At 41.3% G+C, this 15978-nt stretch overlaps 1 protein-coding gene across 1 annotated transcript; it reads right to left on the bottom strand.

Moving 5' to 3' along the window:
* Positions 1 to 472: 472 nt before the first annotated feature.
* xirp1 (xin actin binding repeat containing 1) lies at positions 473 to 6536 on the bottom strand. Its single transcript, XM_070975200.1, has 4 exons — positions 6391 to 6536; positions 6107 to 6157; positions 983 to 5449; positions 473 to 549 (listed from the first exon to the last, which is right to left on the bottom strand). Exons 3-4 carry the CDS (start codon positions 5447 to 5449, stop codon positions 547 to 549), a joined length of 4470 nt encoding a protein of 1489 aa, XP_070831301.1. The 5' UTR covers positions 6107 to 6157; positions 6391 to 6536; the 3' UTR covers positions 473 to 546.
* Between the last annotated feature and the right edge of the window lie 9442 nt (positions 6537 to 15978).

Genomic DNA, 15978 nt, shown 5'->3' with positions numbered 1-15978 from the left:
AATTCTTCATGCACATTTGTATCTCCTCAGCTGCATTGATTTTCTGGATTACATTTTTCTCCATTTCCACTTCAGTGTTGTATGACATCATGACTTGGCAGTCTGATTTACTCCCTGTAAGTGGTGGTGTTTTCTTTGTCTTCTTAATTTCCTCAACCTTTGAGTTCATTGGCAGACATTCAGTTGTTTGAGTGGAAACTTGAACTGCTTCATCAACACAGTTTTGGTGGTATGTTTCATGCAAGGTCTCTTTACTTGTTTCTGGCACAGGAAACTGTTTGCTTTGTTTCTGAGGAATTGCTGCACTTTTTATGTTGTCTTTAATGGGGCAAGCAACTTTGGGAACCAGGGTTGGTTCCTCCACAACTACCGATTTTGTCCATTGTGGCTTTGGTGGTAAGGCTGGCTTCTGCATTTTCTCACTTGTCCATTGGGATAGTGGAGGTGGAGCAGTTACACTCTCTGAGGTGGATGATTTAGAGTTTCCATTTACTACAGGGTTGGGTGTTGAATTCTGTGTTGTAATGGGTGGTTGTCCTTCACAGGTTACTGAAATTGAAGGAGACAATTTTGTGTCAGATGGAGGCATAGACACCAAAACACACTGCTTGTGAACAGTCTTGTTCCTCCCTGAACAAGCCCTCCCTGAATTTCTGTATATCATAGCAGCTTTGTAGTCTCCTTTGGATACATTTACACTAGACTTCTCAAGAGATTGCAGAGCCAACTGGACATTACCTTTTACAATATCTTCTTTATCTATGAGCTTCTGCTCTGTCGCTGCACTCTGCAGAGACTTAATAGCTGCCTTCACATCTCCTCTGATAACTTCTTCTGTCTCATCTTCTGTTGTCTGACCATTACACTCAACACTTACAAAAGGTGGCAGTGATTCTGGAGCACAATTACTGACTATAACTGCACTTTGTTGACAAGCCTCAAAGGAAACATGGCTCTCCAGATCTTTGTCTGCATCACTGACCTTTGGATAAGTCTTGATTTGCTGGCATCTGGAGGAAGATGAACATGTAGATTGCACCACTGCTGAGGAGCTTTCCTCTTGTGTTGTGACATTCAGGTTGTATATTTTTCCAGGGGTAATGACCTCACGCTCCACATGCATGCTTTGCTGCTTAGCCATTTCAAGGGACTTTTTAGCTCCTTTCACATCTCCTGATATAATGACCTCTTTTTGTGATTGGCTTCCCTCTATTTCAGGACCTTGAGCTGACAAGTCCATGTCATAGATAGTTCCAGGTTTAATGACCTCCCGCTCCACACACATGCTCTGTTGTTTTGCACGTTCTAATGACAACATTGTGGCCTTGATGTCCCCAGCCACAATGTCCTCTTTTTCTACTATGATAGGTGGCTGTACTGCAAGTTGTTGCTTTGCTGATGAGACATCACCAGGGATTATGTCTTCCTTTTGAACACAGGTGTCAACACTGAAAGAGCACTCAGATGAAAAAACCTTTTTGGTGTTCTTCACATCCCCTGGCAAAACATCGCAAATGGTTCGCTCTACATGATCTTTTTGCTGACAGAGACTTCTCTTTGCTTCCTTCACATCCCCTTGAACTACATCAATGTGCTCCTCAACCAGAAGGCTGTGATCAACCTCATCTCCTGATGCCTCAGTGTGAAGACTTTTCAGATAGTGCAGATCTCCTTTCTCAATGCAGCTTTTGTACAAATTCACATTTCCCTTTTCATTTTCATCCACTCGATAAAATGCTGGCGTCCTCTGATTACTGGCAGTAGCTAACAGATTTCCAATCGTAGACTTTACATCTCCCTTCTCTCTAACATGCCTCTCAGTTTTGGTTTCAGAATTGCAGATGAGTGAATAAACTGACATCTCAGCTTGCCCATCTCCAGTCTCTTGCATTATGAGTCCTTTTTTCAAATCCTTTTCTTGAACGAGCAAGTCATCAATCATCTGGACAATGTTTTGTATTCTTTGATCCTTCTCAAGGCTGATAGTTGTGTCAGACTGGTAGACTGGAAGTTCTACTACTGTGGTATTTACTTTTCCCATCTCCACTTCTCTAAGAAGGCTAACTTGGGGCTTTAGGGTTGGTTTGAGTAAAAGCTGTAACATGATGTTCCTGATGTTGCCCCCAACAACCTCTTCTTTTTTGATTTGTACACCTTTGTTGCTTTCAATCAGATATTTTGCCATGTTAACATTTGTACTCTCATTTGCTTCTATTATGATGCCGCTTGAGTGAACAAAAGTCATTTGATATAGATAGGACAGGGTGTCTGCAACACTGCTGGCAGTGATTTTGTCCAGTGGAGTGGTCTCAAAGAGCCAGGTAGTGCACTTCACATCAGCTTTTGGTATCTTCTCCTCAGTTTCTTGCACTGGGGTATCCTCAGATTCCTTGATTTTGTCCAGGGGTTGTGATTCAAATAGCCAAGTGCAGCGTTTGACATCTCCTTTCTGGCTATCTTCTCTGTGGACTGTTTTTAGTGGACTTTGCTCCTGAGGTTCCCCTTTCAGACTGTCTATGGTTTGATTCTCAAAGAGCCAGGTGGAGGTCCTGACATCACCATGCTGGACATCAGTGACACTAACCATTCGCACAAACTTGTTGCATGACTGCTCAGATTCAAATATCTGTTTATTGAGCTGCACACTACTATTTCCTAAGTCTTCAATGACTCTGACAGAGGGCTCATCTCGGCTGGTAAGAGAGTCCAAAGGTTGGGTCTCAAACTTCCATCTTGCTGATTTGACATCTCCTTTCTTGACGTCCTCTTGGGTAACAGCCCGGATTACATACACTTCATTCTCTGCCCTGATGGCATCAAGGGGTTTTGTTTCAAACATCCACCTTGCTCCTCTTACATCACCACTCATTACCTCCTCTTTTTTCACAGTTGTAACTTCATGAAACTGGCCTTCTTTGTCTCTGATAGCATATAGTGGCAGGGACTCGAACATCATTGTGCTTGACTTTACGTCAACATTGCTCACAGGCTGTTCCTTAGAGTGTACCTTTTCTTCAAGGGGTTGCTCCTGGATTTTGTCCAGTGAGGAGGTTTCAAATATAAACTTTTTGTTCCGTACATCACCACTGTTGGCACCACTGACTCTCTGAATGTTTGCATCAGTGTTATCCTTATTGATGAGGTTCATGGGACAGTTCTCAAACATCCAAGTAAATGTATGTACTGAACCTTTTTCGATGTGTTCATCTTGGCTCTGTTCATCAGCTGTTTGTGTCATCGCAATTTCTGATCCTATTTCATCAAGGGACTGGGATTCAAAAAGTTCTTTGACACGTGAGACATCTCCAGACTGAAAGTTAACCTGGCTGACACATCTTACATTATGTTCAGAATTTGCATCTTTTCTTATTCTGTCCAAGGTTTCTGTCTCAAAAAGATGCTTGACTGTTTGAACAGCAACTTCTGACTTCTGATCCTGTATGGTGCTGCACAGCTTCAAATTGTACTCCTTGCCATCTTTGAAGCTGTCCAGAGGTTGAGATTCAAAAAGCCAAGTAATGGATTTGACACTGGTGTTGTCAATGGCTTCTTTATCATTGACTTTTTCTGCCTTGTCATACAAAATGTCCATTGGTTGTGTCTCAAATAACCATTTACAGGTCTTGACGTCACCTTTATGAGGCTCCTCTTCTACAGAAGTGTTGTGCTCAGACTGGTTGAACTTGGAATGAATCCCATCTATTGTCTGGGTCTCAAAAAGCCACTTTGCCATCTTGACATCACCCATTTTATCCTCTTGTCTAGTTATGCCTTTGATTACCTCAACATTTCCTTTTCCCTCTGCAAGCTCATCTAAAGGCTTGGTCTCAAACATCCACTTGTAGTTTTGGACCTTCCCTTTGATGAATTCTTCTCGGCTAACTGTTGTGACTTCATGGAGGTTTCCAGAGCTGTCCTTTATTGCATATAAAGGAGTTGTCTCGAACATTTCTTTGTTTCCTTTTACATTTCCTGCAGTAATAGCTGTCTCCTTCTCATTAATCTCATCAGAATGAGCAATTTTGCTCAGTGGAATTGTTTCAAACAGATGTTTGAATCCCTTGACATCACCCTTTTCAATCTCTTGTTCCCTGAATGAGGTGTTCTTTTCAAAACTGCAGCTCTCAAATATTTGTTTTTTGTCTTTTACTTCTCCTTGTTCATTAGCTGAAAGGGTAACTTTCTTCAAATGGCCAACTTCATAGCTATCATTGAGGGTCTCCATGGGCTGAGTTTCAAATAGCCACAGAGAAGTCTTGACATCTCCCCCAATAATTTCTTCCTTTTCCAAGGACTTTTCTGCAGAGTCTCCTTTTAGTGCTGCCAAGGGTTGCATCTCAAAGAGTTTCCTCTTGTTGATGACATCGGCCTCTCCTGCACATTCAGCCACCATTCCTTCAAACTTGTCCACACCCACAACCTCTTGTATTGTGTCAAATGATTGAGTTTCAAACATCCACCTCTTTTGGTCAACTCCTCCTCTGTGCCCCTCTTCCAGAGATATACCACGAATTATTTTCACCCCATCAGTTCCTTTATTTATCAGGTCCAAAGGCTGGGTTTCAAAAAGCCAACGAGCAGTGCTAATATTGCTGCTGTTGATCTCCTCCCTGCAGATTGATTTAATCTCATGGATATTGCCACTGTTGTCCCTGATGGCACAGCAGGGTTCTGCCTGGAAGAGTTTTACAGTCTTCTGGATGTCTCCTTTCTGCTCCTGAAGCTCAGATCTCAGTTTTAGGAAGCTATGGTCTTCTATCGAGGTACAGCGTCCCAAGTCACTCAGTGGTTTAGACTCAAAAAGCAGCCGAGCCCCTTTCACATCTCCTGACTGGATGGGTTCTTTCAGCACTGCTTCGACCAGTTCACCTTCTTCTGTTTTTGATTCATTCAGAGAATCTAATGACTGTGTCTCAAATAGCCACACTGATGTTCTCACATCCCCTCTGACAGAAGTCTGTCTTTTAGCAGACATTTGTTGGGTGCTGTCAATATGCTCAAACATAGAGGAGGTGCCTCTGACATCTCCACCTTTCAACTCCTCTTCACACAGCAGCTTCTTGGTTGCATGAGGATCCCCAATATTGTCCAGAGTCCAGTTCTCGAAGATCCACCTCATGGACTGCACTTCACCCTGATAAGCTGCATCCGCTGGCTGAATGTTTTCTGACTGCACTGCCTTCATTATCTCATCATCCACAGCATCATCAAGACTTGCCCGGAGATCTGGGTGGATGTGTTTAAATAGCCTCTTCAGTTCACTCCTCTGCCGTTGCTGGTAGAATGTGGAGAAGGTTTCTTTGGGTGGTGGGAGAGGGAGGCTACATAATTCTGAAGGTCCTTCATATTCACGGGGTCTAGGTGGTACGGGAGGAGGTGGGGGGGGAGGCAGATCGTCTTCATCAAGAGATGACTGTGAAACTGTGATTTTCCTGGCTGCTTCAGCCATCTTTAAATGAAAGACAGATGGGAGTAATATTGTCAGGTTTCAGTAATCAAAAACAGCATGAGTTTAAGTATGTATAAATATTAGAATGGCATGCATTTAAGCAAATGAAGCCATACTTTACCTTTTCTCTATGCTCGCTTGATGTTTTCACAGCAAACCATCTTCTGTCACACCAAGGTTATTAAAACACTACATAGCTGTTAGTAAGCACACATCATATAGACACCTAGTCTATAATGTAAGTATACTAAGTTATATAATAACTACATTCCTACTTCTTTTCTGTAAACACCAGTAAATATAAATTTGCATTAAAGCAGCACTGATTAATTTTTTTTGCCACTTTGCTGTTTCAAGGAATACTGTGGCCTGATTATGCAGAAATTAATATTACATTGACATCAAACCTGAAATACATTAATAGTATGTGTATGTTGATTGTAATGCTGAGGCCATGGGAAAACAATTTACCATACAAAAAGTATTGAAGGTCTTTTATATAAATGCAAATGTCATGTGTTAGTATTGTGTTGCTTCTCAAGCACTAGGTCAAAGGTTAACTGTGTCATACAAGCAAAATAAGAGTGAGTTACACAGCACATATATTAACAGCACTCACACATCGTAGTATAAGATGCTAAGAAAACTGTACAGTACCTTAATGGTCTTATTACTTTTAGCCCTCGTTCCCGGAGTAGCAATGAATTCCTGTTGAACAACAGAACAATAAAGTGTGATTTAGATTAACTTGGCTTTATTTGGCTTATTTTCTGTAAATGTATTTGTCAGCGGTGTGCTGCACATGCATTTTACATTTAGAGTATACAATAGATTGTAAAATGTTGAGTCGCTCCAACTGTGATAGACCATAGTGGCCATTCCTTTTTGAAGGCCTTGACCTCAGTGTGTGGGGAGGAATGAGAGGCATGTCAGGAACTCACTGGCTGTGTTGAGTCTCCTGTGGAGTCGATAGCTGCTGCTCTTGACAGATAGAGAGCTGATCTGTCTCTCAGTGAGGAGGAGGTAGATATCCTGTCTCTGGTTTGTCTTGGTGGGGTGCCCCTCTTCGTCAGTGGTGGACTATATTTGTCATCTGCAATAGAAAAGATAAAATAAATCCAACATCATATCTACCAGAAATATCTATAAAATGTTCTCAATAAGATAATAACTGAAGTGAAATAATGTTAAATGGTATCACTTTTGCTAGTTCACATTTGTTGACACACACTTGTAAAAGTAGGCCTCAGATGTGTTCCAAAATAAGCAGTGTATCTAGTGCCAGCAACAAGTTTAATGATAACACTTTGTGTGTGAGTGAGTGTGTGTGTGAGTGTGTGTGTGTACGTGCATGAGTGCGTGCATGAGTGCGTGCATTCGTGCACACGTGTGCATGTGAGTGTCTACTTATAGTTATGTTCATTGTGTGTGTATTTATAGTGATGTTGGAAACTTTGTTATCACAGTTATAGCTCCCTGACAGGCCTCCAGGATGTGGTATCCTAACAGTGATTTTGAGTTGCCTGTGGGACTTAAATGAAACTCTACATGATTTATTGTGCTAAAGTCAAACATTGTAACAAACCAGGCAGTTTACAGAGGCCTTGAACCTAATAGCTGACAAAACAAATAGGCCCACACAGCCTGCCTGCTGCCTGCGACCCTCACCAAACGGCATGCCATGGTCTGACCATGACACCTAAGAAGAAAAAAACAACAAAAAAACAGCAACTGCTAGCTCAGCTGGAGTGACACAGATTGTTTTCACATTGTTTGTGTGAGCTCTCTGCCATCAAACCATCAACACCTGACCAAAGGAATGTGACTGCCTGCCCCCGAGAAAAACATGAAAATGATCTCAGCTTGGTGTGTATTATTTAGATAGATAGATAGATAGATAGATAGATAGATAGATAGATAGATAGATAGATAGATAGATAGATAGATAGATAGATAGATAGATAGATTCAACAACAACAGCACTATGAACAATATGGCCAGAGGTCAACAGCCCAGTGTATTGCCATCCAGCTGTAACTAATGGCCAGATTTGAACACACCTCCCCTTTTCACACACTAAGCCTTCACAGCACAAAAGGATGGACCAGCAAGCTGGCGCCTCTCACGAGCCCGGACTTAAAGCATTTTCATAGATGGGTGAGCAGACAGAATGAGGCAACCGAGTGCCATGGGTGTCCTGTTGAAGTCCTCACCCACTAAAGAGAGGTCAACTTCATCACTTATCAGCACCCATACCCTCACACACGCTGGTATCAATTGCTCATCAGTTCAGTGATTTATAAAATGCTGCTGTAAACCAGTTCAAAAGTGACACAAAGACATTGAGCTTCACTGACTTTTCAGACTTTCCTCAGTGATTCCCACAGTTTCTGCTGACATCCCTTTGATCTGCGTTCATTCTCCAGGAATGAAGAAGAGCTAATAGCGGCACAGTAATGCAGGGGCATTTTGGGCCGCTGGCAGCTGTACAAATGGTGGTGAAATGCAGTTGGTATTTGTTCTTCACCACCACCACCACCACCACCTTCACCGCCATCAGCTGTTGGCGATTGTAGCCACATTCACAGACTGTAACAAAAACCAGCATGCCAAAAGGCTGCTCATACTGGAGGGCCTCAGAGCCGCAAAACGGTGTATCACACCACTGTGTGATCTGATTTTCCTTAATGCTTTTATGACAGATATGCTCCTTTTCATTTCATGCTTCATCATCACTCTTTTAATGATAAAAAGAAGGAAAGCTTATGAGTGTCCCTGTTGACTGACCTCCCATTCCACACATCTCTAAGGTTAAAGGGCTGAAAGTGATAGCCACTTAAGACTTAATGAAGATGCAAGCACACAGTCACAACACATTGTGACCTTGTTTAGCTCTGATATGACTCACAAATAACCATAAACAAGAGCAAAGTGAAAAGGATTCAGATCATCGTAGGTACTTTTTTTTCTTTTCTTTTTGGTCTATAATGTAATCATTTTTTCCTGGCTGTTATCTGTTTGATTAGTCTTTTGCTTCTCAGTGAATCATCATTCACATTGGCACAATATTAAGATTTAACTTAATATTTTGAATACTGATGTGCTCAGATAAAAGTAAAGAGCATCCACTCCACGTTCATTTTACTTATTTTATGGATTGGAATCACATCAGACAGAATAAATTACTGATATATAAAACAATGTATACATTTATGTACTTTCTCAGTCATTCTTATACAATAGTATTTTTTTACATTAGCTACACATTTGTTTCCTCCATTTTAGTAAAGTTAATTCTCATACTCACTAAAATACCATCCAGCGTCGTTCCCTGCGTGTCTCCGCTGTGTTTGATTACTGACTCTTCAGGACCCTGTGATGTGTGATACAGCCTGTCTCCTCTCTCAGTGCTCCTCTCTGCTTCTCAGCTCACTGTGACTGAACTCTTTCTAGTCCTGTGGCCTTAGTGACAGCTGATTTTTATCAGAGTCTGCTGCCCCAGTGGAAGACTTTGGCTATTTTGGGAGGGTGGGCTGGCGGCTGCTGCTACTCAGCTGAGTCAATCACCTCTGTTAGTCAGTGAGGGACTGGGGCACCCCTCCACCTCCCATTCCCATAGCTACATTGTCACCCACTATACTGGGCACTGGGTGGGACATGCAGTATGTGTGTCAATAGGTGTTTGGTAATAATAAAAAATAAAATAAAACATTTCTTGAAGGTCCCATTCTGGGAATAAGGCTCCAAAGGCAACTTATTCATTTGAGTATTTTCACATATTCTGTTAGAATTGTGGGGGTAGACCAGAACATGATTTTCTAGTGATTGAAATCTGATTTATCAACAGTGATTTTACTCAGTAATCCTCACTTTAGGTGTCCATTTACATTCCTTGACTGTGTCTTACTCACACTAGACACATCACAGGGTCAAAGCGTCAACTATGATACGTTGGAGCAATATCAGTTCCAGCACACAGAGAGGCATGGCTCAGAAGGCTAAGGTCTGTGTCATGGTCAGAGTCATCAGCGACAGCCTCACTCCTATCTTAAGCATGTGTGCCAAACACATAGTTATGCATTTACACCGCTGCATCCTTGTCTTTATTTAGCTGTTTCCCTGCAGCTCCCAGTGCCAAAGGACACAGAGGTTAGTGCTTAGCCAAGTCTGTTAGGATGTTCATGGTGACACTTTAAATCCCGGAGACCTTACTTCTGACATTCTGATTCAGTTGATATACTGGGTGTGACGGGATACTCCAGCACTCTTTTTGACACAGACGGATAAATGTCTGAGTCTGCATGCATATTACAAAGAACCAGCAGGACCACAAACATTAATTGCCCTCGGATCACTGACAGCAATATTACTTTTCTGAAAGTTTTCAATAGTTCTATAAAGTTATACAACTGATTGTGAACTGTGGCACCAGAATACAACAGTGATCTCATGCCTTTGAGAGAACCCTGGTACCAATCCTGTCCTGCTATCAGATCTCAGTGACTATAAACATGAAATCCATCACCACTGCTCACCCTGTAAGTATCTGGATGATCTGTCATTTGATTCTGGGAGCCCATTTGTGGTCCTTCCTCCTCCCAACTGGGTGGTTTTCTGTGGATAAACAACATAGTGTTGTGAAGACAGTTACAACACACTGTTTTTGGTGTTTCTGTGTCACAGCACACTGTGTCTCTTTTGATTGCCCTGTTTGCAAAAGTGGCCTGCTAATGGGAGCTTGAATGAAAAGTATGGCAATTTGGGAAATAAATTTATTCTCTATCTCTTTGAGAGTTACATGAGAAAATCAATGTACCTCCTGGCTGCGTATGAAGCTACAGGCCTTAAGGTGGTTAGCTTAGCAAAGCATAAAGACTGAAAACAGAGGGAAACAGTTAGCCTGGCTCTGTCCAAAGTTTGAAAATTCTACCTGACAGTATCCATTAAACTAAAGCATGTAGCTCTCCAAAAAAATGCAAGTAGTTGTTTTTGCATTTCATTTTTGTACAGGTTAATGAAAAAATGAGATATCACATATTAACTATAAGGAATGTCACCACTGAGCACAGTCAATAAATTACAATCTGGTAGGTGCAACATACTGAATCATTTATGAAATAACAACACACATACTAAACTCACACACCTGAATGGTTGTAGCCTTTAAAGGAGTGTTGTGACTTCTCCAGTGCTGCAGAGGGCAGCCTCTCTCTGTCTTGCTGTCAGTAGCAGCTGTTGAGCTCAGCCGAGAACTGCTGTTGAAGCCTTGCTGCAGGGTGGCCTTGGACTCAAACAGGGCACGCAGAGCTTTGGTGCCTGTCGACTGCCTGTCAGGGATTGAGTCCATGGAGCGACTCCTGGACAGAGTGGAGCCTCTTCCAGATCCTCCAAAGGCCACATTTTCCCTGCTCTCCTGCCCTCGCCATTGACGATCCACACCGTTTTCCTGAAAGCATCAATTGATTTTTATGTCTTTTTGGATGGTGATGTAATTTTAAAGGTTGTCAGGTTTATTTCTCACGATGAAAAATAAAAAAAGAAAAAGATTTTACTACCTGGAGTTTATGCTCCTCTTTTTCAACACTCCTTTGAATACTCCTCAGGTCAGCACAGCTTTGGTAACTGTTTGAACATTTTTTTTTTTTTTTTTTTTTTGACAAAGTTATTCACAATGACCCTTGCAAATCGAATCCATAAATCAGATGGTAATTTGTGAACAGTAAAAGTGATTGAAATCATCTATTGAGCAAAGCACTGAGGCTCCACTTTCATTCCTCATTGGCTACCAGAAAAGGACTGTACTGGCAAATTCTCAATGTGTGTAAAAGTGTAAGAGTGAAGCAGGATAAGACCTTGAAAGCTCAGACATGCTCAGGTAACTTTGGTTCCAACAGTATTTAATGCTGTATGAGTATGTGAATGAGCAAACACGGTGTATTGCGCAGAACTTACTGTTGCACCAGCTGAGACACAGATTTCCTGTCCCAGGAGGTGGTGACTGGCATGACCCATGACCTCTCCTGAACCACAGAAAGACTCTTCAGGGACTGGGTCTTCCTCAGACCAAATGTCTCCATCGCAGTCGCTCTAAGCCTCTAAGCTGAAATAAGGAAATGTTACAGTAATAACATGCCACAAAACGTTGAATGGCCTCATTCATACACATCTTACAAATGATTTGTAGCATAAAGTATATGACTTGTAAATGCTAAATTCATATTATGTGATAACTTTTAATTTAATAATACAAAATATAATCAACAAAGGAGTCATGATGTGATATAAATTACATAAAACATTATTGATCCCTGATGGGGAACTCACAAACTAACCAGCAGATAAGATACATAAAGTAGTTAAACTACCTTCACCAGCTTCAACATCAAACTGATGAACACATTCATGCATCAATAATTGTCATTTAATATTACAATATACATTATTCTGAAATATACCATTCTGCATAATGATGACTTTTATTTTTGGTACTTTAAGTATATTTTGAAGCTAATGCCTTTTTACTTTTACGTCTTTTAAGCATTAAATCGTATGTTTGTTTTCACAACGTAAACAATGTTTAATGATTTTTGTTTTCACATATCACTTATTGTCACAGTTACCGCAGAAAAAAGAAATCCATATATTTTTTCTTCTTCATTTAACATTCAGATTAGAGTTCAAGCACACAGCTGCAGTTTAACTTCATGTAAGTTATTATGTAACAGACTGTCACACTGATAGTCATATGATTCTGTTAATGTTTATTAAGTCCAAGTAACACCATGTTCATGCCTTAGTATGACTGTGTCCTGTTGTACAATCAGCATCAGTTGTTATATTATTGCTAAAAGACATGCTGTACACTCAAAAAGGTAAAAAGAAAAAGTGACACTGTGATCTACATTTTGAAGAGAGAAATTGATGTTAAATTTTATAATCAGCAAAGTCAGGCAGGAAACTGCATATGCTTCTTAGACACACAGAAACACAGCTGCAGTACTGTCATTGCAAATAAGGTTGTGCTGCTCTGTCTGCAAAATTAAAAGAAAATGTAACTCCATACCTGAAGAGAAGGATCAGAAGTCACCCGTGCATCTCTGTCTTTGTGGCTGACTTGTGGTTTAGGAGCGTCTCTCACAAGACACAGCAATTTCTAGTGGCCAAAGTCCTCTGACACCTTGTGATTCTAGGCTTCCGGATATGATCTGCCATCTGATAAATTTCTCTGACAGATCAACAGAATCCAAGGTGTGTTTTTTATTATACAAAGATTAAAAAAAAAAAAAAAAAAATGTCTCTTTCCCCATAAATGCATGAAATTATGTTTTTAGACTTTGGTATTCAAATACAAGAACAGTGATGACAGTGTGATGCATTAAAAAACACTGAGAAACTAGAGAGCAGACCTGTGTGTACTGTGACAGCTGCTCCAGTCAGATGTCAGTTTTAAAATGCCTGGCATAGCAGCTCTGTTACTGTATCTCCTGCCAAAACTCAGCAGCATTTTATCTGCACCTCACATGCTCATCATAGCCTCTATATTACTGCAGCTGGTGTCACATTCATTCACCTCACACACCATTATTCCTCAATGTGCTTAAACAGATGATAATGTGTTCAGTGGCTACTGCTGCTCTGCCAGGACAGGACTATAGCACAGAAAAAGCTGACGCTGCATGTAAATCTATATAGCGTTCATGGTCTGCTGGTGCTCAAAGGGTGGAGTTACAGTTGTACCAAACTGTTGCCATGTGAACTGATATACATTCATCTCTACTGACTCTCATGGGAAAACTTACCATGCTAGCATTTTTGCTTATTGTTTGGTGGTTATTTGTAGTAAAGTTAAAGCAACTTAATTTAATAGTATTTTTATTAATGGTGGATTAAATGACTATGTGTAGGTGAAACATGTCACTCAAATTGACAAATCTACTGATAATTATCAGCTAATTGCAGTTTTGCACAGCTCCGTAGAGGTTTTAGCATCTTTCAGTTCATTGCTGTGGTCCTCTGGACCCAAAATGTTACTGTTTTGGTTCACTCTCATGGCTCTCATCAGCTCCCAGAGCACCAGGCAGCTGTTCTCACTGAAAAAGCTCTACAGCACCATTGCACCCAATCTGCCCAGCACCAAACGGCAGACTGACAAAGTAAGCAACTAGCTAGTGAACAGTTAGGATTATTTAGCTGATAAAGGGGCAGCTGTGGCTCAGTAGGTATTACAGGTTGATCTACAGCACCTCATGTCCACCTGCTGAAGTGAGCAAGACACTGAACACCAAATTGCTCCCTTGATTGTCAAGCCAGCACCTTGCATGGTAACACCCCACCATCTGTATGTGTGTGGGCGCATGTGTGTCTGTGTGATGAATGGCTGAAGTGCTGTCAATAAGAAATGCTATACATGCATATAAAGGCAGCCATTTATCATTTAAATGTACAGTGTGTAGGGTTTATGGTGATCTATTGGCATAAATTGAATGAAATATTCATAATAATGATTTCATTGGTGTATAATCACCTGAAAATAAGAATCATTATGCTTTCTTTACCTCAGAATGAGCTCTTAATATCTGCAGAGGGAAAGGGTCCCCATCCATGGAGTCCCCCATGTGTCTACAGTGGCCCAGAACAGACAAACCAAACACCAGCTATGGAGAGGGCCTTTTGAAGTTTTCATGTTTTTAGCAACCAGGATAAGGGAGGGAGGATAAGGCCAAGTGTATTCAGTTGGTTGCAATCTGCAACCTCACCATTAGATGCCAGTAAATCCTACACACTAGTCCTGATACCCAGATTCCCTTAGGAGCGTTTTAGAGAGTAACAGCCAAAAGGAGGGAAAAAATTAGACTTACATTTGCCACTTGCATGGACACATGGATCCAAATGAATGTGACTACTGGATGTGCACCGGTAAATAGAAAACTGTTTGCAGCATGTTGATTTTTCCCTTGCCTCTGCTGCTCCCAAGTGGCCAAGAGATCAGTTATTGCAGGTGTCAGCTTATTATTTTGCTGACATGGAGGCTGTTATTAGACAGATGTAGACTGTATTCTGTTCGTGTTTGACTGCATGTTTTATGTTTTGCATTTTTACAAGGCCTGTAGTCATCTAAAACTAATATTTTGAATATTTCTTTCATCCGACCACATGACTTTTCATGACCATGATGACCTCCAGTGGAGAAAATGCCTCATGGAGAAAAACATGCTATAATACTGATTTTTTCTTTTCTTTAATATCATTTCACAGCCAGGAGATGGCACCAGAGCAACACCCCTCCCCCACCCATGACAAATGAGGTTAAACAGCATCATAAGTGCTTGCCTGTTGACAGATTATTTGTTATACTTATCAGTTAGCCACGTGACTGCACATGAATGTGTCAGCTATTTGCAATACTAAAGGATTGTTAAGCTGCTTTTGTTCACAAACATCTAATGGACCTAGAAAGTATCACAATACTTGCACACCCTACGCTTTGTGCAAACACATGGATACATGTCAAGTGACAGGAGTCAGAAGCCAGTGAGGGAAGAACCGTTGTGTTGTCATGCATGTGTTTTGCCAGCTGCAATGGAAGAAGAGAGAGGCAATCAGTGAGTGATTGTGCATGTATGTGTGTGTGTGTGTGTGGGGGGGGGGGGGGGGGGGAGTCAGACAGTCTCACCCACACAGCTCCACAGAACAGTCAGTACTGGCCTGAGAACAGAGCAGGTCTCCTTCCTGCTGCTGCTGCTGCTGCTGCTGCTGCTGTGTGCTCCTGCAAAAGCCTCACATGGAGCCACATGTGACTGCCAACACCAACAGCAGAATTCACTTTGCTGGAACTCAGCACAGGAGCTCCCACTGCAGGGCTGACAGCGAGATACAATCAGCGGCAAGATGAGAACAGGAACACACACTTCTTCCACGCACAGATTTGTCAGTCTGCAACAGAAATGTAAAGAGCAATATGTCTATACTCCATTCCCACAAGGAAAATGCCTCGCATTTCCGCATTGCATCACACAGGCCAGTTTGTATATTTGTAAGAAAGGTCACCACAGCTCTCTGGCTAATGTTGACAAGAGGTTCGTTGTTTAAGGGGGAATGTCAGACCCAATCACACAGCTGCTTGGCTGTTACAGCTTGCGCTGTTCACAGGCAGCGACAGATAAGATCACTTCTGGTGAAAACTGTAGGTGCGTAACCTACTTTGCACTCTTGGCTGCAGCTTGACTTGCTTTTGTAATAATAATGTAAAAGTGATAATGCATGGATAATACTCTGCAGGGATACAATGAGCAAACTTGCCCTTCTAAGAGGAAATTACATGCTGTAAATAAGAATTACGTTAATCATACCACTAAATAAATGAACATATCTATTGTACATTGCCTTAGAATATTACATAGCAGTTTTAGTTTTAATGTTTTAGCTATGACAAGGCTGTTGAGTGAAGGCATTTGAATTATACATTACAGTTCACCTCGATCCATGCAGGGTGCATGGAGGTTACTCAACATTATAGTATAGTTGTATTT

The sequence above is a fragment of the Chaetodon trifascialis genome, chromosome 11 (genome assembly GCF_039877785.1).
Source record: "Chaetodon trifascialis isolate fChaTrf1 chromosome 11, fChaTrf1.hap1, whole genome shotgun sequence".
NCBI classification, from domain to species: domain Eukaryota; kingdom Metazoa; phylum Chordata; class Actinopteri; order Chaetodontiformes; family Chaetodontidae; genus Chaetodon; species Chaetodon trifascialis.
Note: the sequence above shows the minus strand (reverse complement) of the source record. Positions and strands in the feature narration are given on the sequence as shown.